The sequence below is a fragment of the Ambystoma mexicanum genome, chromosome 12 (genome assembly GCF_040938575.1).
Source record: "Ambystoma mexicanum isolate Mex_15411 chromosome 12, UKY_AmexF1_1, whole genome shotgun sequence".
Taxonomy (NCBI): domain Eukaryota; kingdom Metazoa; phylum Chordata; class Amphibia; order Caudata; family Ambystomatidae; genus Ambystoma; species Ambystoma mexicanum.
This window is the reverse complement of record NC_090936.1, coordinates 802,704,285-802,726,780: the sequence shown is the minus strand read 5'-3', so window position 1 is coordinate 802,726,780 and position 22,496 is coordinate 802,704,285. Positions and strand designations below refer to the sequence as shown.

General features: G+C 43.7%; 1 protein-coding gene across 3 annotated transcripts in view; it reads left to right on the top strand.

Moving 5' to 3' along the window:
* PPFIA2 (PTPRF interacting protein alpha 2) overlaps nucleotides 1-22,496 on the top strand; it is a 2,558,488-nt gene that overhangs the window by 1,331,948 nt on the left and 1,204,044 nt on the right. For all 3 annotated transcript variants that reach the window (XM_069629312.1, XM_069629311.1, XM_069629313.1), the window contains one exon: nucleotides 587-751. In XM_069629312.1, coding sequence (XP_069485413.1) covers nucleotides 587-751 — 165 coding nt within the window. The remainder of the gene's footprint in view (nucleotides 1-586; nucleotides 752-22,496) is intronic.

Here is a 22,496-nt window from a genome sequence, read left to right as displayed (position 1 = left end):
TTTCAGGACCTTAATGACTTCTAAGTCACCCATTTGTACATTTTTCAATAAAGCTATTTCCTTGATGGTGATATTATTTGTGATATATTGCCTTTTACCACTGATACCCAGAGTGCTTACATCATCTATATACTCAATAATCGGTATTCTTTCCCCAGGGATCAGTTTTACATATATGTGTGTATTGAACTTTCATTGGACATTCCTTTATTTAGGAGTGTCGCACTATTGCTGTTTGAGTTGCTGTTGTCATCCCAGGCACACCTCTCTAAAGAGTATAGCCTGTGTTTGGTCCACGTTACCACAAAATGAGAGGGAGTTATGGCTCTTGACTATGCTTGTTAACCTTTTATTGGCATCACTCTTGGTTTGTAGATGTGTGAGGGCTAAGAAGGAGGTCTCACCCCTATTAATCCCTGTACTCCTGCATAGCAGTGGTCATTTCATCACAGTGATTACTTACATATCTGATTGGTTTTGATTTGTTCTTGGCATGTCTAGCAAAGCCCTGCACTTTTCTTTCCAATTAGCAATACTTTCAATATGAATTCAATTTCTAATAATTCCATTTGTGTTACATTTACAGCTTTTATTGGAGCATTTGGAGTGCCTTGTTTCAAGACATGAGCGGTCGCTGAGAATGACAGTGGTGAAGCGGCAAGCACAGTCCCCCTCTGGAGTTTCCAGTGAGGTTGAAGTTCTCAAAGCACTGAAGTCATTGTTTGAACACCACAAAGCTTTAGATGAAAAGGTATATAAAATGTGTTCTCTTTACTAAAAAGTGTCTGCATTCGAACAAACTGGCTTAATATTCTCAGAATTGTGTACATAGGGACACTTTAGCATGTGAATGTGTCGTATTTAATTGGAGAACACAACCTTTGGGGTGCAATGTACATTGCTGACTTCCTGACTGGATGTATCTAGGCAACATAAAATCAAATCGGCAGGCATGCGAAATTCGGAGGTCTTCCTTTAACAGACAATGGTATAGGTTTCTACAGAAGTACACCCACTGTGCTTCTCTTCTTTTAGATACTGCATTTTAAACGAGCCTGTGCCGCCCCCCCCCCCACCCTCCGTATCTGACAGTCTTCTGCATGGCTCTTCGCCTGGATCATAGCTCGGCTTTACCCACACTGCATTTTGATGACCCGTATTAAAAGAAGTGGATGTCACATGTGTGGCCGTTGACCCTAAACTCCTTGAGGGTCAGTGGAACCCCTAATTGCGACCCATTTACCACTTTAACCAAGATGGTTGCCATAGTACTGCAGGATCTGGCCGCGGGGGGCAGATTATTTGCTCTTGTGACCCCTAAGCATCTGCTTGCTTTCTCCATGTAGCAAGGGGAAAACTAGTAAGATGTAGGCACTATATAATGCAACATTCATACCCCCTAAAGGGGTGGTACAAAGAATGTGTACAAGACGGTGGTGAGGTCCTCGGCATGTAAGCCAATTAAAGTATGGGCTCTTGTATCTGGAAGTCACAGGGCATTGTCTGTCGTGCGATAATTACAGGGAAGCAGATGGAAAGTTTATGACCTTCTTGTTGCAAAATTCTGCAACAGGACCCGGCAGATATTAAATGGAAATAGAGGCCAGTCTGCAAGGGCCTTTTCTATTTTTGCCAGGTCCAGTAAAAGATGTCTCACTTAAATCCCTATACAGACCCTTGCTCCTTCTGTGACCACCTAGCACCACATAGGGCAACAGCACCATATATCTCAAATGGCTAGGACTGGCTGGCTTCTCGGTGCTACACATCCCTGTCCCACATGTTTGTTCTAATAGAATTTCAGTATGAGTAATGCAGACCCTTCCTTCCACCCTTATTGCATGGACCAACGTGCCACAGTATATGTTATTTATAGTAAATATAAACTCTCCATAAGGGAGCGAAGGCGGATGAGAAGAACACTGTTGAATCATCATGAACACTGCACATATTCAGGAGTTGGGAGAACCTAAAATGAGTTTGGTTTCCATGGAAGCATAAAACATCCTTGTTATGAACACTGGGAAGCTTGAAAAAGAGGAGTAATTAGAGAGCAGGCTGTAGGAGTGAAGTCAAGGAAAACAGGCTCTTTATCAGCACTTAACTGTATCTTCTACTAAGCTATAAATAACTAAGGCAAAGTCATCATTCTCTACAGAGGTCAAATGATTGTGCATTCGTTCATCTGGTGCTTATAAATGAGATATGTGTAAATTATGTTATAATATGTTTATTCAAATTGCTCAATTTTAAAGAGCACTGTTTCTGCTGAACTCAACAAATCAGACCCGAATGTTTCTCACTGTGTACAATTATAATAGACAGTAATGTAAGGCTTAGTACACGATTATTGAGTCAGACGTACTAATTTAATTTCAGTCAAATAGCATAGTATTGCAGGCATCAACCCTCTGGATATTTCAAAGAGAATAGCTGAGTGAATTCTATTTTAATTTCTGTTCAGCACATTTTTTCCAAAGGTTACTCGGCTAAAGGTAAACTGGCCTAATCAGGCAGGGGGGAAATACTAGAAATAACAAGGTTTTTAAGGATTTCACAAATGCACAGGTGGTCATCAGTATCTTGGTTCTGTAGCCATAGACAATTCCAGAGCATTTTGGCCAGAAAGGATAAGGATCTGTCTCTCTCAAAAAGTTTTTTCTCAAATGGGGGATGGAGAGCAATTTCAAATTTGAGAAGCAAGGAAGGCATTTAGAAGCACATCCGGCACATTTTGTTCGAAACACTTGTGGCCTAGGAGCATAGAAAGACCTGTTTGCGATGCAGTCGCTTCAATGTAAGGTGTCCAGCTACAAAAAGCCAGTAGAACCATCCGAGCAGTAATCCCTTCTTTCAGTCATGTGTGTTATTATATAGCACTTATTAATGGACACCTCCAGCTTTTACGCTCTATTACTATTACACTATTTGAATGGTAATTGACCTATCTACTATTTCTGACGCGGGTTTCAAGCTTGAAAAGTGCACACTGCCCCTGTTTTAGAGACCAATGTGCTATAAATTCCCAATGTTCTCAATCAAGTTGGCTCAGCACTGAAACACAGACCAGCTGTGGAGCCATTGATTTAGTACAGGTGGAGCTTTATTATACATAGGTACATATGTACAGTAAACCAGTTTCTCATAGCTATATACAGTAGTACATAAGACTGGACAGGAACAGGGATAGGTGGTTACAATACAGATAAAAGGAGCAGACCCACCAGCCATCCTATCATACCCAGCTCAGGCCCCCAACTGACACTCATTGAACATTCACTCACAGACCCACTCAACATTCCTCTGAGCTCCTCATCATTCATATATCAACATTATAATAGCAAGCACTACTGGCCAGTGACAAAACAAGACTTACAATACAACATAATGCTTTCTACCCGAACAATCCACCTTCCGTTTTGAGTACATTGTTAATTAGTCATTTACGTTGTTTTCATAGCTCGAGATAGATAAGGGCGCCTAGAGACAAAAAAGGAATTGAGTAGGTGAACGCTGTGTTCCTTAGAGAAAAAAAAACATAGAGTGAGATGATAAAAAAGCATTTGTTTAAAACTGTTTCCGTTTGTATGAAAGGATACCTCTGATTGAAGGATAAGACCAAAGTTGTACATCTATAGGGCCAAGATGGAGTTACGGGCCAGAAAATGTCCGACCAAGTATCCTGTTGCAGAGATGGGGTTTTGGCACAAAAGTGATTGCTTCTGTCTTTGATTACTTACACTTTAAATGTGTTTTCGTGCATCCAAAGCAAAGTGTTCTGCATAGGCAACTAATATACTAATTCTCTATACTTGTTGACAAGTATCAACTTGTCAGTGGGAGGCATGACTATATATCTATCAGTCGAAGTGGGAAAAATGATTTTTCAGGGGACTAGTAAAATCTCGCCATGGGGAGGTATACCAGACCAACAAATTAGGGAACATAAGGGGCTAAGCAAAGACAAGCATGACTGCCATGCTTCTAGATCTTGCGAGATTGGAAAGCTCTCCCGATAGTTTTTACAGAAGTAGGACAAGCAGCTGTGTTCTACATTTAAAAAGGCATTGATGCATTAAGGATTAGACAAATTGAGCATTTGTTCTGTCAGTATTATAGCATGCAGTAATACCAGAATGACGTCCTTTCATCAAGGAATGTTTTTTCGCGAGTGTTTTAAATGTGATTTTATTTTTAACGAAAAAAACTCATCACATTTTTAGGGGGGTAGGTAAATATATATATGGGTTGTGGGTGTTTCAGATAGAAAACAAATTAAAGGGGATGCAGGATCGATGGGTTTTTTTCATTAAAAAAATCTGCCGTAAAAACCTGCCCAAAAAAACATCCTGCGATGAAATGACATGAATCCGTAATACCTACACTTCATGCAGTGCTCCATAAGGGTTTGTTTGCAACATAGAAAACAAGGCAGTACCAATGTGAAAAAAACTCAACACTGAATCAATTCACAATGTAGCCCTTCCAACAGAAATCCAGACCCCATATCAGGTGCAACTAGCCATTCTAAGGATGGAATTTGGGAGACAGGCATTGGGGGGTTTTAGGAGGCAGGATACGTTGTTTTGCAGGAGAGAGAGAGAGAGAGAGAGAGAGAGAGAGAGAAGATACATGCATGCACCATTTTGCCTTCAACATGTGTCCGTGCATACTTGAGCATTGATAAAGATGAAAAGCAAGCTTGTACAAACCCACCTCCAACCAATGTATTCATTCTCTATACTCGATGACAAGTATGAGCTGACCAAATAAACACATGGCAAATATATGTTGTGGGGCTATTGTCAGGACACAAACATGCACACATGTTAAAATAGTGCATGTGCATGTAAACAGAAATAGCTCTCCTGACAAGGCCACATGACTTTTCTCTACCATTTGTTTACTTGGAGTTTATTAATGTGCTAAATGCACACTGAATCGCTTCGAAGCATCAAGTAAGAAGACCTGGGAGAAAGGGGAGAAAAGGGGAGAGGCAAGGGATTGGTGAAGGGTGAAAATGTTTCAGAGCAAAAAATCCGAATTCTGAAATATCTTAAAGGAATACCTAAGCAGAATAGTTTTAAAAAACAGTTCAGAGAAAATTTGGTCAAATTAGAATAGTAGGCAATTTGAGAAGGTCTCAACAACAAAGGTATTAAAATCCTTTCTACATTTGAAACGTTCTGGTTTAACCTTTAATTTTGTAGGACGTTTGTTCAACTGATTTGAAGCTCTGCTAACCAATCATCCTCAGGTTTTTTTTTCCTCTCATAAATTGTCAGCTCAAATATGTTTTAAGTGGGCAAGAAGGGGGTTTCCGACGCAGACATAATTGCTAAGCAGGTCATTCGAATATTTTGGGCTTATTTGCCAATAAGCTCTTTGGGTGATACACTATGCTTTGAAAGCTTTTCTGTGTGGAATGGGATGCCAACTAAGGGTATTTAAGGCAGTGGGGTTGTTTTCCTGTTTGCCAAAGGCTAAAACAAGAAGTACATTCCTATTCTGGATCTGCTGTAAAAGCTAGACATCTTCTTCTCCCAAGTGTATGAGGTCAGAACCCGATTTGGAGTGCTAGCACTTTAGCTCACACATTATGTGATCAGACGGCCCCAATGCAGGCTAACCCATTCACAAAATTGTGCCAATCTCATTGTTAATTCCCAGCTGATACATGGAGGACCCATTTTCTCTGTGATTTCCAATTGACTCTGAATGGCCCATGATGCAGATTACATTCAGCTTTGGTCCTCAACAATAATGGGAGCAAAACTTGTATGGATGAGAACCAAATTTTCAGAAACATAAATATGTCACCTTACTTCCCTGACCAAACACAACACTGTACCTATCTGAATTTACCACCCCACTGCCTGATCAATTGTGCTCCCTTATCTTCTCTGCCAGATTTTGAGCAACTTCTGAATGCTTGTCCGTAGACCCTCTCTACTTTTTCTAAGTCAGCATAAAGGTCACATGGACACATCTATCAATCCTCACACCAAGAGTGTGGCTTAAACTCTCCTAACGTCCACAGTTCCATAAGCATGGGTCTCAGTTTGGGATCTATTAAGGAATGTGTGCCACTTTGAATCAATCTTCCATTCCAAGATCCACTTAAACAGCATCCTGTAGAGAGCCAAAACCCTCACTTGCCCGTTTATGGTGTTTCTATTCACCCCCTCCAACACAACCGGTTTATTGCAATGAAACTGCTCCATTCAGACCAGAGGAAAGGGCAGTATACAAAGTTCATGAACCAACGAGAAGCATAGGTGATTTCACCTTCACACATACTTTCTGGGAATTGAGGACTCCAGTCGGTATTGTAATAGTAGTTCACTACTGGTTTACTGGTAGGGTGAAACCGGACAGATATTTGGTAGAAAATAATCTGGTGCAGGGTACAAAGCAGTACATTTGTTTTTTGTGGGAGATAAAGCACAGGTGGGGGATCTAAAGTAGCATGGAATTTGCCACTTCCAAGAAATGTCTTGAAATGTACCAGGCCCCCAGTAGCCACTGACAAGGCTGGACGGTGGTTAAGAGTGAGATTGAGGGATTATATGAAAAGGAGGGGATGCAGTGCATAAAACACCAGAACATATGGTACGATTCCTAAACCGTTTTGCTGCACTTTACACTCCTCTGGACTGTGTTTTACCTCCAGAATGTGATTGGGTGGGTCATTCGGTTCTACAAAGGGGTAGGGAGAAAACATGGAAAGAAATAACAGCATCTGTGCAACGTTCCTCCATTTACTGGAAGATCAAACAAATACTAGCCCTGGAGAAGATGCACTGTTGATTTGTTATGAAGTAAGTGCTTTAGGAAAGCTAGAGAGAAAGTCGAGGGCTGAGGCAACCATGGTACCCGTGCTGGGAGGTCTACAGCCTGGCATCTTGCGGTAATGGTCTAACACGCAGCTTTGTGTTGTAAAGACCTCAGAGAGGGGTGAGGAAAGAGTTCAAGTTATTCTCTGAGGGCATGTTCAATCATTAGAGGGGCTAGTATGGTTAGCAAGATTTCTGTTTGTGACACAACTAGATTGCAGTGCCTGTAGAGCCATACACTAGCCCCTTCCATCCTACTGGACCTAACAGCGTCTGGGTGAATGTCACACACGACAGTTCCACTGCTCAGAGGATTAGGATTGACAATGGACTGGCTTGAGCACCTCTCAATTCCATCATGCAACGACACACCAACACCATCTTTTACAAGGCATCACCTTGTGTAGATGTTGTCATCACAATAAAGCCTTCCTTTAAATAAGCTGCACATTATTGACATTTTCTCATCAACTAATCTCATTTAAAAACATGCATTCATACGAACACAACAATATCAACTCTTCCCTCATCCCCTGTGTTTTTTGCCGTACTATAGTGGTTTGTCTACTGTGAGAAACCTGAGGGGGCGTCCTCACATCTCCTCCCCTTGTATTCTCTGCGCAGATGGCCAGGGAATGGACGGTGCTCTTGGATCCCGAAACTGGGGGTGGAGAAGCAAGGAAGGATCACCTCTGTGGAGGATTCTTAGGGAGAGGGAAGAAAATGGCCTCAGGTGAGATGCAGTATTTCCTCTTTCCATTCCATGATCATACCCTAGTCCCAGAAGCTTTTGTGTGATATTGTCATCCCACTCCCTTTCATCAGAATAACATTAGGAGAAAAAATAAGCCTCGAGAACCTAATAGGAGGGTTCAGAAAGAATGGCATGCCCTTGGGAGAGACAGGGTATCCTTCTTTTCCCACTTATAACCAACCCAAACCTCTCCCCGCATTTATCGGGATTATAAATCAACTCCCTGACTTCCTCATACATAACTACAAAAATTACTGGGACAAGGAAGAGGCAACCGGGAATAAAGAAGAGTAGTTGCTTTCACCAAGAGGCCTGATGAGAGCAGTTTAGGTCAGGCATGTCCCCTTAATGATGGTCGGACGGGGCTAATTGTGTAATCCCACGTGCAACCTGTTAAACGGCTGCAGGTGTTTAAAAAGCCCCACCAAATGAGTGTAAGGGACGGAATGGTGACAGGAGCCTTGACAGTGAATATTCAGCAGTAGAGAGGGCAAGAAGAACAGCAAGCAGCTGTAGATGTGCATCACGCTTATGGTTCAGGGAAGAGTGGCCCGGGAGGGGGTGCTATGTGGAACCAAAGGAAGCGTAAAAGGGGAGCCGTGCTGGAAAGCTGACACTTTTTCTATTGCTCGAGCTGCTCATTCTCCTGGGGCCAGGAGCCGACCCAGGAGTGCCAAAGGGGCAGGAGGTGGAGCCCTGAAGCAAAGACCCAAAGGCCGGAAGATCTGCACTGCAGGAACTTGCATTAAAGTAACCAGTGAGTTTCTAGACAAAAGGAAATCAGGTATGAGAGTGTTTGAAGCTACGCATAAGGATATTTTGTATCGGAAAGGTCACGTGGATGAAAGGCACGTTTTCTAAGGTCTCCTATTAGAATCCTTACTAATCAATGAACATTAAGACTTGTTAATTCTTAATTCAGAGTGAATACTTTGTTACGGAGTGGTCATGTGCAGATAAAAGCACGTTTGCGAAGGTCTCTGAATGCTGGGCACATAGAAAGGCCAATTAAAAAGACATATTAAAATATGTAACAAATTGAATAAAGAAAACAAAGCTACTTACCTTGAAAACTTTACACATGCCTTGCCCCCCTGCACTGCCAGCCTTCCTCACCGTCATTTGACCGATGAAGCAAGTGTCAGTCGCTGCTGTTGCTTCCACCTTCATCCTCCCTCCCACTTCTGCCCCTGACTCTTCCTCTGACTCTGTCCTTGCTAACCTGCACCTCTCTATCTCCAACTCCCTTGACATTCTTGCCCCCGTCATGAGGATCCACCTAAAACCTGCCTCCAAGAACAATGGATGGTAAAACTCTGATCTAGCTTCTCTGATAAACAAGTGCAGAATTGCTGAACTAAAGTGGCAGACCTTGGATTTACTCTCTGACAAATTGGCCTGCTACCTGATCCAAAGGAAATATTGTTTCTGTATCTGCTCCAAGAAGCGGCCTCACATCCAATCCTGCATCTCTGGAGCCTCTAACAACACTGCTGAGCTTTTCAAAATCTGCAAGGATTTCGCCAATCCAGCTGCAGTCTCCACCTCTCTCCTTCCTTCCCAGGCTCACTGCAATGCTTTGGCCTCTCATTTCACATCAAAAACTCAGGACATCCCGTCCTCACTCTCCTACACCCCCATCTCCATTCCAATCCCTTGCTCCCCTGCCCCCCTTGGCTTCTCACCTTCTACCCCCCACACTCTCCTCCCTCCCACCGATAGCACCGGATGAGATCTCTAAAGTTTTCAACTCTATGAAGGTCTCCTCCAAGTACCCCTGCTCTTCTAGAACCATCAAGGACAGCATCTCCTCTCTTACCCCGGCTCTAACTGACTTCTGCAATCACTCCTTTGCCACTGGCTCTATCCCTCTTTCCCTCAAGAACTCCCTTGTAAACCATCTCTTAAAACCTGTCTGCTGACCCCTCCTACCCAGCTAACTATTGCCCTATATCCACTACCCCCTCCCTGCGTAAACTCATTGAGAAGCTGGTCCTCCCCCAGATGACACTCCACACTGAACTTGTTGGCTGCCTCCACGACCACCAATCTGGATTCAGGCCATTCAGGGGCATGGAAACTGCTGTCCTGAACACCAGTGAAGACATGCTTGCAAACCTTGACTCTAACTCTCCTGCTGTTCTCATTCTCCTAAACCTCTCCTCTGTCTGTGACATGGTCCACCATTCCATTCTCATAAAACGACTCAGTGATATTCTCGGCATCAATGACTGGGCATGGACTGGCTGACCTCTTTCCTCACTAATCGCTCTTCCCAGTTTCAACTGGGCCCTTTCTCCTCCACCACCAACAATTTCTCTTTGTGGCATCCCCCAGTGCTCTATCCTATCGCCATGGCTCTTCAATATCTATCTCACCCCTTTTGCTCACTTGATCTCCTCCTTCTCTCCCCATTTTCATTGTTATGCTGATGACACACCGCTTTCCTTCAAACTTCCCTATACCTCTTCCTCTTCCTCCTCTCTCATCTCTGATTGTCTGTCTGCCATTCCAGCATGGTGTACAGCTAACGTTCTCTGTCTTAATGGCAGTAAGACAGAGATACTTCTCATTGGCTCACCTGTGCCCCCCTTCCCTTCTATCCTCTCGCCACCCGCTCTGGGCCCTTTACCATCAGAATCATGTGAGGCTAAAAACATTGGGGTCATCTTAGACTCTGCTCTCTCCTTCACCCCTCACATCATGGACCTTAGCAAAAAGCTCACTTCCAGCTCTTCTTCCTCAGAGGCATTTTCCCTTTCCTCACCTTCCCCCAGAAGCTCAATGTCTCCAGAGCTCTGGTCCTCTCTAGGCTGGACTACTGCAACAGCTTCTTTCTCAATATCCCTTTTTCTTCCGTACGCCCCCTCCAGCTAATACAGAATAGGGCTGCAAGACATATCCTTGGCCTCAAACCCAGGGACCGTATCTCCCCAGCCCTAAAATCTCTTCACTGGCTCCCAGTGGCTGCAAGGGTCAAATTCATGACCCTCTGCATCATCCACAATGCTCTCTGGGGCCTGGGATCACTCTATCTCCAACTCTCCCTGCCTAAAAACTCCCCTGCAAGAGCGCACTGCCCCTCTAACTCTAATTCTTTGATTGTCAAGCAGAGAATGGGGGGCAGGTCTCTGTCTTTGGCTGGGCCTCCCTGCCCCTCTCAAACTTGAGCCGGACCTCCTTACATTCCAGAAACTGCTAAAAATTCTACTTTTCTCTACCTCTTTCCTTCTTTCCCTTCTATGCTTATCACCCCACTGCCACTGAGTCTGTTGGCCTGGTCCTCATGAATCTCACAGGATACCAGGCTCTTCTACCCAATCGATACCAGCACCTCCACCCACTGCGCTGCCCCTGCGTGTCCCTGCTCTGTGACTCTACTTCCCACCCCTGGGAGTCACCACACTAGCACTTGGACTGAGGCCTAGTCTTTGGCTCCCCTTGAAACTTCCCTTCCCGGGACCCAACCAGCACTTGTCCTTTCCTTGCCCCCTTCTCACCCATCTCTACCTCCTGCACTTCTCTTCACTGCACTTGCATGCCCAAATACCACAAGGCCTAGTAGGACCACGACTGTATATATACTGTTTTTGCCAATGTTTTTTCTCTCCTCTGTTCCATTCCCATTTAGCATTGTGGCACTTTGAAACACAATTCTTTTGTATAAGCGCCTAAAAAATGCTCAATAAATAAAAGAAAATACTGAAGTGCTGAACGCAAAAGTATATTTAAACCATAAATGTGCACCATTCTAAATAACAACTTTACCAGTCCAGCAAACCCCATGTGCATTATTTCTCAAAGTGAATGGAACTTTTTGGAAGTGAACTTTAGGAACTTTAGAAGGTGAATTTAACTGAACTACTTAAAAAAAATCTGAGGATATTTTGTGTTTTGGACTGTGTTTTAGAACTTGGGAAAGGGAACCCCGAGTATTGGACAAACCTACATTACTTTGGAACTCAAGGCAATCTTAATACTTTGTATAAGAACTGCTTCATACTTGGGGAAGGGAGCTGAAAGAAAGCTGCAAGCAGATCCAAGTTCCAAACTATATATTGATTACTATTTTGTTAGTTACTGACATCCCTATATGCTGTATACTAATAGTTGTGAGGGACTGTGTAGGTTTCGGACACAGACAGATTCCTATGATGAACTTGTGACTTTTACTTTCGTTATTTTTTGTTTGGTAGGGGAAATCCCACCATAGTATAGGGCAGGATAGGTGTTTCTCCATCATGACATTTAAGTTAATAGAAGTGTTTGCTTTGAACTTTGAATCTGTTGTCTGTGTTTTACTCCAAGATGCCCTAACACTACCTGCATATCTCCTTTCTTATAAACCCCAATCTTTTCCTCATTATGAACAGACTAAGTTCTTGCATACTTGGGTGGGGTCACAATGCAACAAACTTCAGACAATGTTTAGGCACTGTAAGTCCACCGTAAGACCACTATGGTGGTGAAGAATGCAGCATAAATGTTGGATGACATAACATAGCAAAGCAAGGGAAGGTCAGGAGCAGGCTCTTTGCAATAGAAAACAAACTAACTGCAAGCATCAATGGAAATAGCTCCAGAACATGGAAGATATTTAGAGGAACTACCCAGTAGAGGACATTTGGCCATGGTGTCCCGCCGACACCTACCTGGTCATCGGTATCCCTGTATTCTAGGGGTAAATCAGCGAAGAAACCTGAAGCTTCACAGGAACACTGCCACTGATATACAAACTTATTCTCAAGGGGAACACAGTGACTCTGGACATATTCTAGAGGTAAAGAGTAGGGTATTGGCATAGACGTGGGGAAGGGAGAGGGCAATGCAGGGGAAGCCAGTGCTGTGGGCTTCAAGGTGCACTGAAGCAGAGCAAACCCTGAGTGGCAAGAGATTGCAAAAGCAGGGCAAGGCCAGCAGGAGAACACGAGGACATGAAAAAGGAGAAAGAGGACAAGATGGAAAAAGTGAGAGCCGAGAGGGGAGAAAGTCAACAGAGCACTGACCACAGAGGAAGGGTGGAGGAGCAGCCTTAGTCGCCAAAAATCCAATGAAGACCAGATCTCAATTGTCCTCAAGGGGTGTGCATGGGACCAAGGTATGAACCACCAAAGAATGCTGCCAAGCTACTTCTTAAAGCAATTCCTGGTTATTTATTGTCCTTCCTAAACCAATTAGCAGGCCTACACTTTCTGGTTGTTTCTAACAACACATCAATGCTGGGTGACTTTGGAATAGTACCTACTGCAAACAAAATATTATTTCCAGCACTTAACAGGGCTCGTTACCCCCTGATTTCTGGCCTGGTTTACGCCCGGTTTCCATCTGGGACAGATGTTCCATCCTGTGAGTGGTTCTATTCCCCTCCAGTTCATCATTTGCCTACCTTGTTTCCCTGGATGCTGTCAATTTGTGAATATATTTTGTGAGAACTAGCTTGAATTGCATTCCAATTTCTCTTTTACAGACCTGATAACACTTGTGTGTGTGTCTGATTTGTCCATTTGCTTGCAACTGTGCTACTGGGCAGGGCAAAGCTTCTGTCGGCTACCGTAACTATGGGATTCAACGAGAAGGGTAGACAGCCCCCGCTTTTGGAGGACAGGGAATCCTTTGTGTTAACGTAGCTGAATGGTCTGCAGGACAGATTTTGGGTGAAGGTTTGCTTAGCACCATTTACTGTTTAGATGAGCAGTTGCAAGCATGGCAGATGACCATAGAGAGCTAGCAAATAATAATTGCTGAGATGCAAAACTGCTCATATTTCATAGTTTCAGTGGTTTAAGAATTATATCTTGGATGTAGAGGATAAGCAGGAGGCCTGGGTAGCAACCGAGGGAGGGTTAACCGTTTTGTATATGTGATCCCCTTGTTTAAGCTGAAATATGGCAAATAGGTGTTAATTGGTGTGAAACCTAGATTTGTATTTACACAGTTAGACTCCTTTGTGCCATTCATTCATTACGGATATATTATAGGTTTGTGCCATGGCATACATATTGTGTAGTTGCATCTCTTGGTGTTCTCTGGTGATGTTGATAGCATGTGGAGACGACACAGAGATAACCTTAATCCAGATGAAATTTCATATTAGCCAGTCACAATGTTCCTTCATTAAGGAACACATGGGCCTCATTACGAGGTAGGAGGGTGCCGGTGCCGGTAATCCCTTACCTCCATATTCCGAGGTCCCTTAGCGGGTCCCTTCCTTAACGCCTGGTCTGACCAGGTGTTAAGGATGGGGCCCTCTAAGGGACTTCAGAGCTAATAATGGTACTGTAAATTGCGGTACCGTTATTAGCTACTTCCCCACCGCATTCCGAGGTCCCTTAGCAGGTGCCACTAGGGCCGGCTGGTTTTACCAGCCGCCCTTAGCGGGACCCGTTAATAGACCAGGGAGCTAATAACGGGCCCGCATATTAGCCCCTTCCCCATTCCCATTGAGCCCTATGGGGGCTCGAATGGGAATGGGGAATGGTTTTAGGAATGAGGACTTACTGGGTCCGTAAAGGTCAGAATGTCCTGGTAAGTCCCCATTCCAACACCACGGACCCGGACACAGGTTTGGAGGCAGGCATGGTGCTATTAGCACCATGACTACCTCCAAATTCCTCGTAATGACCCCCTTGGTGTTATGACACCATTGGGCCTCATTCCGAGTATGGAGGTAATCATGGCTCTATTAGCGCCATGACTACCTCCCATACCGGTACCGAGTTCGCCCTCGTTCAATGGGGATTTACCGGTCTATTCCGACCTTTGCGGGACCGGTAAGTCCCAATTGAAAAAGCCATTCCCCATTACCATTTGAGACCCCTTGGGGCTCAATGCGAAGGTGCTAATTACAGTACCACAAATTGCGGTACCATTATTGGCTCTGAATTCCCTTAATGGGTCCCGTCCTTAACGCCTGGTAAAACCAGGCGTTAAGGAAGGGACCCGCTAAGGGAACTCGGAATAGGGTGCAAAGGGATTACCGGCACCGGTGTCCTTAACAGTGCCTGGTATCCCTTTGCGCCCAACTCGTAATGAGGCCCATTGTATTTTAATGCTTCTCTGCAACCATGTTATTCCACAGGAATACATTGTGAATGTCATCTGCCATACGTAAATCACAGGCAGTATTTACACAATTTGCCGTACAAAGAGCAAAAAGAAGATGTGAAGGCGATTTCGCCTGTTTTTACTCCTTGCTGTACTTCATAGAGAAAATGACTGACATTGCATTGTGGCCTTTTTTGCACATAAGTGGAAACGTAACATGAACCTTCCGTGCAATGTACACATTCTTTGAATAACTTTGCACTTTTTAAAGATACTGGGGGTCATACGAGTGTGGCGGTAAGGGGTTAATGGCACCGGTAAGGATGCCGATGCTGTTAACCCTTACCATCGCATTCCAAGGTCTCTTAGCGGGTCCCACTAAGGCCGTCTGCTAAAACCAGCCGTCCTTAGCGGGAGCCGCTAAGGGACCAGGGAGCTAATAACAGGCCCGTAATTCAAGGGCCCGTTATTAGCTCCCTCCCCATTCCGATTGAGCCCTATGCGGGCTGAAATGGGAATGGGGAAGGGTTTTTTGAATGGGGATTTACCGGGTCCTTCAAGGTTGGAATGACCTGGTAAGTGTCCATTCAGAGAACCCGGACACGACTTTGGAGGCAGCCATGGTGCTAATAGCACCATGGCTACCTCCAGACTCGTAATGACCCCCACTGTCTGCCTTTTCAATTTGATTCAACCATTCCTTCCGAAAATCTACTTAACTCTCTTTTTCCGGTCATAGTATACGCCATTTTAACATATCTAAAAGGTCAATATCAGTGCTTATTTATGCGGTCACTTCTTTCACCCTTGTTAAATATCAGAATTAACACTGATCACCTCCAGGAAGGGGGCTTAGGTCCCTGTGACTTATTAATTGTCACCACCGATTGCTTCCAGGAAGAGGGTGTAGGTCCATGTGACTTATGAATGGTCATTGAAAAGGCTAAATGTTTAGGTAACTGTCTTCTTTTGAATTTGAAAGGCATATTTGTATCAGATGGAATGCGATGTATACACGGTATAAGAACAGTATCTAAGTTTCGTCGATTACATGGGCCTCTGTGATGTGTCTTTGTAGATGCATAATTGTCAACGTTGTTCTATTGCAGAGTCTCTGTGATGGCATAAGATTGCGTAGTAGCATAGCTACAGCATCTACTTTCAGTTTTAGCTTGTGAGGATGCATTCATCCTGCAGTGTTTCGCTCTTTAGAGACTGAAACGTTGAGCCGGTGTGTGAAGAAAAGTGGAGAAAGAAAGAAGCAGCTTGAAAATATTCTGAATGTCCAACAGCATTTTGTTCAATTGGAATGGCACAAAGAGATTTACTTTGCCATTTGGACAACAGACAACACTGAGAAATTGCATCAGCTGAAAAATACTTAAGTGTTTTATATATATATATATATATATATATATATAGAGAGAGAGAGAGAGAGAGAGAGAGAGAGAGAGAGAGAGAGAGAGAGAGAGAGAGAGAGAGAGAATATTTGCCATAACTCAAAATATCCTGTCTTCAATGGAAAGACAAAGTAAATGGAGCACTGAAGTAGATTGTGAAACTTCCCTTGGACTGTTTCCGCTGTGTGTACAGAAGGAGGGAATGAGAAGGAGGAGGGAGTCACAGCTTCAACCTCAGTCAGGGTCATCCCTTTCAAATTCCCTGTGGCTTTGCTGAAGCGGAGCAGAGCCATGAGCGGGTTGCTCCCACTGTGTGTACAGGAAAAGGGCCTGAGGAGGAGGATGGCGTCCCAGCTCCAACGTCAGCAGCGTTGCTTTCAAGTTCCCTTTGGCTTTGCTGAAGCTGATCACTGCCGTGAGTGGGCTGTTCCCATTGTGTGTACAGGTGGAGGGGCTGAGGAGGAGGGAGTGTCAGATCAAGTGGCATCCCTTTCAGATTTCCTGCCGCTTTGCTGAAGCGGAGCAGAGGGGGGCCAAGAGTGGGCTGTTCCTGCTGCTATAATCCAACTGCCATTTTCTGCAGGCATGAAGAGCCACATGGGCTTGGATCAGTTTTGGTAACACTTAGAATGTTTGCTCACCTCAACTTATGATTCCCAATTTCTGGAGCTTGGCTGGTGCCCCTCACCACAGAGAAGGGTTGCCGTGTTTTCACTCTGCTTTACTCTGCTCTGCTTCTACACCCAAAGTCCATGGTAAACTACCCGTTTGAGGGGTTGCACCTGCTTGCTGATCTGCCAGTTTACCCTAGTACAGAGTAGAATGACTGGGCTGTGGCAGGCACACAGCTGTTGTATTACTGCTGGTCTAGAGCTGTATCCCCATGTCTGTGTGTGAGGTGGACGAGGATAGTAACTGGATGGAATGAGGGGCGACGTGTGGAGTAACTCACGGAAACCTGTTCATCCTTGGCCTTCTCCTGGCCTTTTTTGTGTCTGGGCGCAAGCCATCTGCCATCATTCAGCTTCTCTAAAGTTTGACGGGAAGTTTCTCCTGGTAGATACCACTCCAGACAATCGCACACAGCATCAGCTAAATCCAGCGTGAGTACTTGGAGTTTTTATTCATAACACTGTATGACATTTATCCATCTGTTTTTATTGCTGTCCGTGTACCTACTGGAACCCCACTGTACACTGTTGAGAGTCTGACTCTATCTAGTCCATTTGTTGCTATACCGTTTAGCTTTTCCTAGGAAAAGACTGCCTACTTAGACATTGGCATCCCAGTGTAACTGCTCTGCCACTTCTAAGTCTTAAAGAGGAAGGAGGGGGGGGGTCTTGCAAAATGTTTCCCAGACCAGCTGGATTTCGCGTTCCTGCTCCCATTATCACATAAGCAGAAGGGGGTGGGGTGGTCTATGAAAAGCCTCGCACACCAGGTGGGTGTTCCCCTTCCATTTGGTTAATCTGTTGCTGTGTAATTTTTGACTTTTACTATTACGTGCCTATTTTGCTTTTTACGAACTGTTATTCTGTCTTTATTGTGTTTCTTATATGTCGTGAGCATTTTGTATTCCATTTTCTATGTTTGCATTGCCAATTCGACTTTGTTTTTTACTTGCTGTTGTACTACTGTATTTTAACACTTCATACTCCGTACCTTAGTACTGTTGCATTTTGCATAAAGTGTTGCGAATATTTGCACACACACACACTTTTTTTTGTTGTATGTCCGGTTTCTCTGTACCTGCTGCAGCACTATCGCACTTTAGCGTTTCTCTATTTCTTACCATAGCACTTCAGACAGTAATGTAAACATATGTACATGTACTTTTTGCCCATGGCTTTTCAGTTCTATTTCCCATTTACTATTAACGTCCCCTTTGGCACTGTAATTGCTTGGTTTTATCATACTTATTCCTTTTATTTTGAATGCTGCCTTAACACAAAGCATGTGATCAGTCGGGGCCTGATTTAGAATTATCAACTGAAAAATCTGCGTGTTAAACAAGAGCAATGCCAACCTTCGTCAGCGTAGGCTCCCTGCGAGCAAAACGTCAAGAAGAATTGTAAACTTAATGTAAATGGGACCGGAACTGTAGAAATTTCTTTAAGAAAGCAGTCGGTTTCTGGAAGAGAAGATTATGCTGGCCAAAAAAATCGATTATCCATAAGGAGGGATCAGACCTTATGCCGGATCACTTTGAGGTTCTCCTTTTCCAGGTCAATACGTTAAGTGGAACAGATGAGCTTAAATCTGGTGGGTGCTGCAGATACCAGGATAAGTAACCCACCCCCAACGATGGCAGCATGGCCCCCTTACAGAGGATGAGGTTCCTGACTATTAACAATTCTGCAAAGCCTTCTGATTTAAAGGAGGCCTACCCAGAATATGCCTTTGTCAAACGTCTCGCCATTTAGGAAAACCGGATCCTTAATATTCACGAGGTTCTCCTTAGAATAGAAATTAAACTAGATAAAATCATGGGGGAACGTAAACTATCTGAACTCTATGATCATTGCACTAGATTGTCAGATTCTCTAAGGAAGTCCCTCTGACCTAACACAAAAGGGTCATCCACCACAAGGTTGATCCCGGATCCAAATAATATAGGGTACTGCTAGAGGGTATGATGCTTACGGTAAAGCGAGTGTGGAAGCCCCGCCACACAAAATGTATGGCTTTGGCTTCCAATAGGCCTGGAATGAACCACTGGCCTTCAAAACCATCTCTAATTCATTCTGATGCTGCTTTTATTTGACATCTTCCCCCTCAGGCAGCAGCCTTATCTGTGTTGTGGTACTGACAAACGGCCCCAGGCTGAACACAACTGTTGAGGAGAATACAACCTCATGTATGAACATATTTTCCTACTTTGTAAATAGAATCTGTGGAATATCTCTGCCAACTTGCAGTGATCTCCTGATGGCAAAACATTCATCTGGGCTAGGGGTCCAGAAATAAGTCAATCTATGGACTCTATGTGTTCTGATTACCCTGAATCATCCGTCTAAAGTCTCGGACTTGCTAGGAAGGGGTACTCACCATTGTTTAGTTAATCCAGAGATTTCTTTTTACCCCTAGCTTTTTTTTGTTATAGGCCAGGTGAGGAGGGGCCCAGAAAAGCTCCATCCCAGTTTTGTAGTCCGTGTCTTTATTCCGTTTTCCAGCAGACGCAGCTATCCAATGATACGCATCATTAGTGGGTTTCCAAACTAAATGAGTGGGGAGCTATACCCGTTTCTAACAGATTTGACTGCCTGTGCAGCCTGGAGAGAGTGGATTGACACTCTGCCCCGGATTCCTATGTGATTCTCTCATTACATGATACAACCAGGGCTACAACCATGGGAACTCCTGGAGGGCCCCTCATGAAATATCTACAGTGTTTTTAAATGGTTCCTCGTGGGGAACCTTCGTATAAATCAAGGTGATGAGAGGGAAATAAGCATCCTTGTGTAGAACATCTCCAGCCTATCCATTGGGGTTTAAGATTGTTCCCTAAATTATCGCAACTCAAATGAACATATTAGTATGCGCCTAGAAACCTGGACAATGGAGCCTATTCCCCTTCAAGTTTCCTCCCTGTTTCATTCTACACAGTGGGAGGCCCTCTGGGGAGGCCCTCTGCGGGTCTAGCTACTGATATTACCACCACTTTTTGATGGGAGATTAAACAATCAATTATTTGAAATAATATTTTTTCTATTCCTAATTGTGAATAATACATAAACCTCTTTGCCTTATACAATTCTACAATGTAAATGGAAGCAGTTCCCCTAATTCCTTGGAGATTTTACAAGAGGTCATGTTAAATGACTGCACGGCTCATGACCCAGATTTGCTACTGATTATTGGCAGTGATTTTATTTTAACCTGATACTCGGTACCGGGGAAGGCCTGCTCTATGATAAAGAGGAGGAGAGGGTTATCTCTGTTCCTTGCCCTTGCCTGGCGCACCCTGCCACTTCCAACAGTGCTCTTTTTCTCTGGGATACTTTGCTGTAAACTGGCTATAGAGCCATTAACAGCATTTTTTTTTTCATCTTCATCCGTCAGAAATGTTACTTTTAACAACAGCAGATGTCACTGCATTGTTGATTATATCATGGTTACCACGAAATATTGGGACTGTATTAAAGATTTTGGGATTCTAGATGTGTATACTTTGACAAAGGTGAATGACCATGGTCAATTTACTCTCTAACTTTAGAAAAGGGAATTAACAGTAGGGCTCCGCTATGGAGGGGTGATAGGGAGGTATATTTCCTAAAGAAATCCCTGAAATCAAATAAAGATAACCTATAGATTGTTCTTGACTTTAATGCCTCACGCATTCAGTAATATGAGTCTTGACATGCTTCATTTCCAATTGCAGGGAGATTTCTCACTCTAAGACAGAGGACATATTCAAGGATGAGGCTAACTCTAGGGCTTGGCACTCCTCCAGGAACAAGGATACGAAGAAGGCCCCTTTGATTGTTGTGAAGGCAGATGGCCCACGTATTGCCCTTATTAGACAATGCCGTAGTGAGTACATAGGAGAACTGGCAGCTAGGGAACTGGAAATTGCTCTGGGCCACTGGGAAGCTCTGTGTATCACTGCCATTTTGAACAACACAAATACATTCTGGTGGATTTTTCATAACAATTATTTTGCCTCAGATCTTGGAGTACAATTAAGTCGCCGAAATCCATGTTGCAGAGCAAGCTTGGGTTAATCACTATCACAGATTTTACAAAGTTGTAGACGACACTGGTAATTCAAACAATCATTCCATTATTACATATTGAAACAGTGCCCACTTAGATACCTTCTCAGTGAGGGAAGTTGAATTGGTTATAGGTAATCAGAAATCGTATAAAGCACTGAGGGCTGATGGGGTTCACAACAATACTTTTTTTCTGGAACTGAACTATGTGTCCCCTACCTCATGCAGGCCTTCAATGCTTCCCGGTTCAGTATAATGGATGAAGAGTAAGACTCGCACACTGAGACATGGAAAGTGATTGTTATAGACATTTATTTCCAGAAAATGGTAAGAAGGGTTGGGGGAAATCATATCTATCCCTAATCCTAAGAGGGGTTTCTCTGCCTGAACAAAACTAAGGAAGGTCTGTGTCAGGATGTTAAACAAAAGAGAGTCCTACATCGTGTGTCCAAGGATCATAGGCTTATCCTTATACCCTAAACTCAATATAACGTGCAGAAAGGGTTTCTACTTAATTATAGATGTGTAACTTGCTTCTAATGTTCTTACCATAAAGTCGTAAGGTGCAAAACAGAAAGGTAATAAAGCTTCAGACAGTAAAAAGGGAACTCCTTTCCCCTAGCATCTTTCTGGCAGGTCAAAAATATATTTTCCTTAATATCCAACTTTATTCAAAAGGGGCATGGGTCTTCCTTTGTTTTGTTTTTTACACGTGTGGTTCTTTACAATGTTCAATTTCTCACACTTTATTGATTTTCATCCCCTTGTATACTCTTGTGCAAGGGAATTTTTTACTTTCTTTCCAGTCATTACAAAGTTTATGAGTCTTCCTTTTTGTATCTACAACTTCAGGTTTATTTGCATTCAAACAGATGGTATACAGTTGCGTCACTGACCCCTTTCCAACATTCATTTTTTCTCCCCTGTTTAAGGCTTAAGTCTCCAACCCCTTTTCAACCATGTCAATCTTTGTATCAGTTCCTTTTGTTAAGATTTGTGCTTTTGTTGCGCTTTCACCAAGGTTCATAAATGCGTTATCCTCTCCTTTGGAATATTGGGTCACTGGCCCTCTTTTCATAATATTCCCATTTACATCACTTTGTTAATTTTGATAAGTTCCTCTTGCATTCTCAATGCAACACAACATCCACTCTCTGCCACCACAGTAGCCCATTTTGTCTCCCTGAGCTTGTTGAGCATCTCTGGTGGTGTTTATGGCTTCCCTGTAGTTTCTCGTTCGGTCCAATGACTTGGTATCTGTCCGGTCAATTGGTCTGTCTTTGCTCTGATCCCTCTGACTCTGGGCAGCTTCTGTTGCTCCTGAGTGGAAGGCTGCTTTCAACATGGCTTCTCCTCATGCCACATGTCCTTGCCTCTGCACTGCAATTCACACTCTTCAGGCTTTCTCCCTTCCTCGTCGGCGCTCATATGTATTACTGACAGCCTTCAAATTTGCCACGCTTCCACATTGGTTTTAAACTTCTGGCAGAAGTTGAAAGTTTTCAGACACTAGAACACAGCTTTGGCTTCCCTGCTCTAGTCATCTTAATGACTCCCTTTCTCTTACACATCTCAGTACTGACTTGGGGAGGGGAAGGCAAACACAGTATTCGGCTGGAAAACCTGCAATTTCTTCCTCTATGCTGCAATAGGTCATACAGTTATGTTGTATAGGTGTATGGGTGTCATGAGGAGCTAAGGTATTCAGTTTACTTTGCACTATGGGTTCCCTGCATCCTTAGAGTTG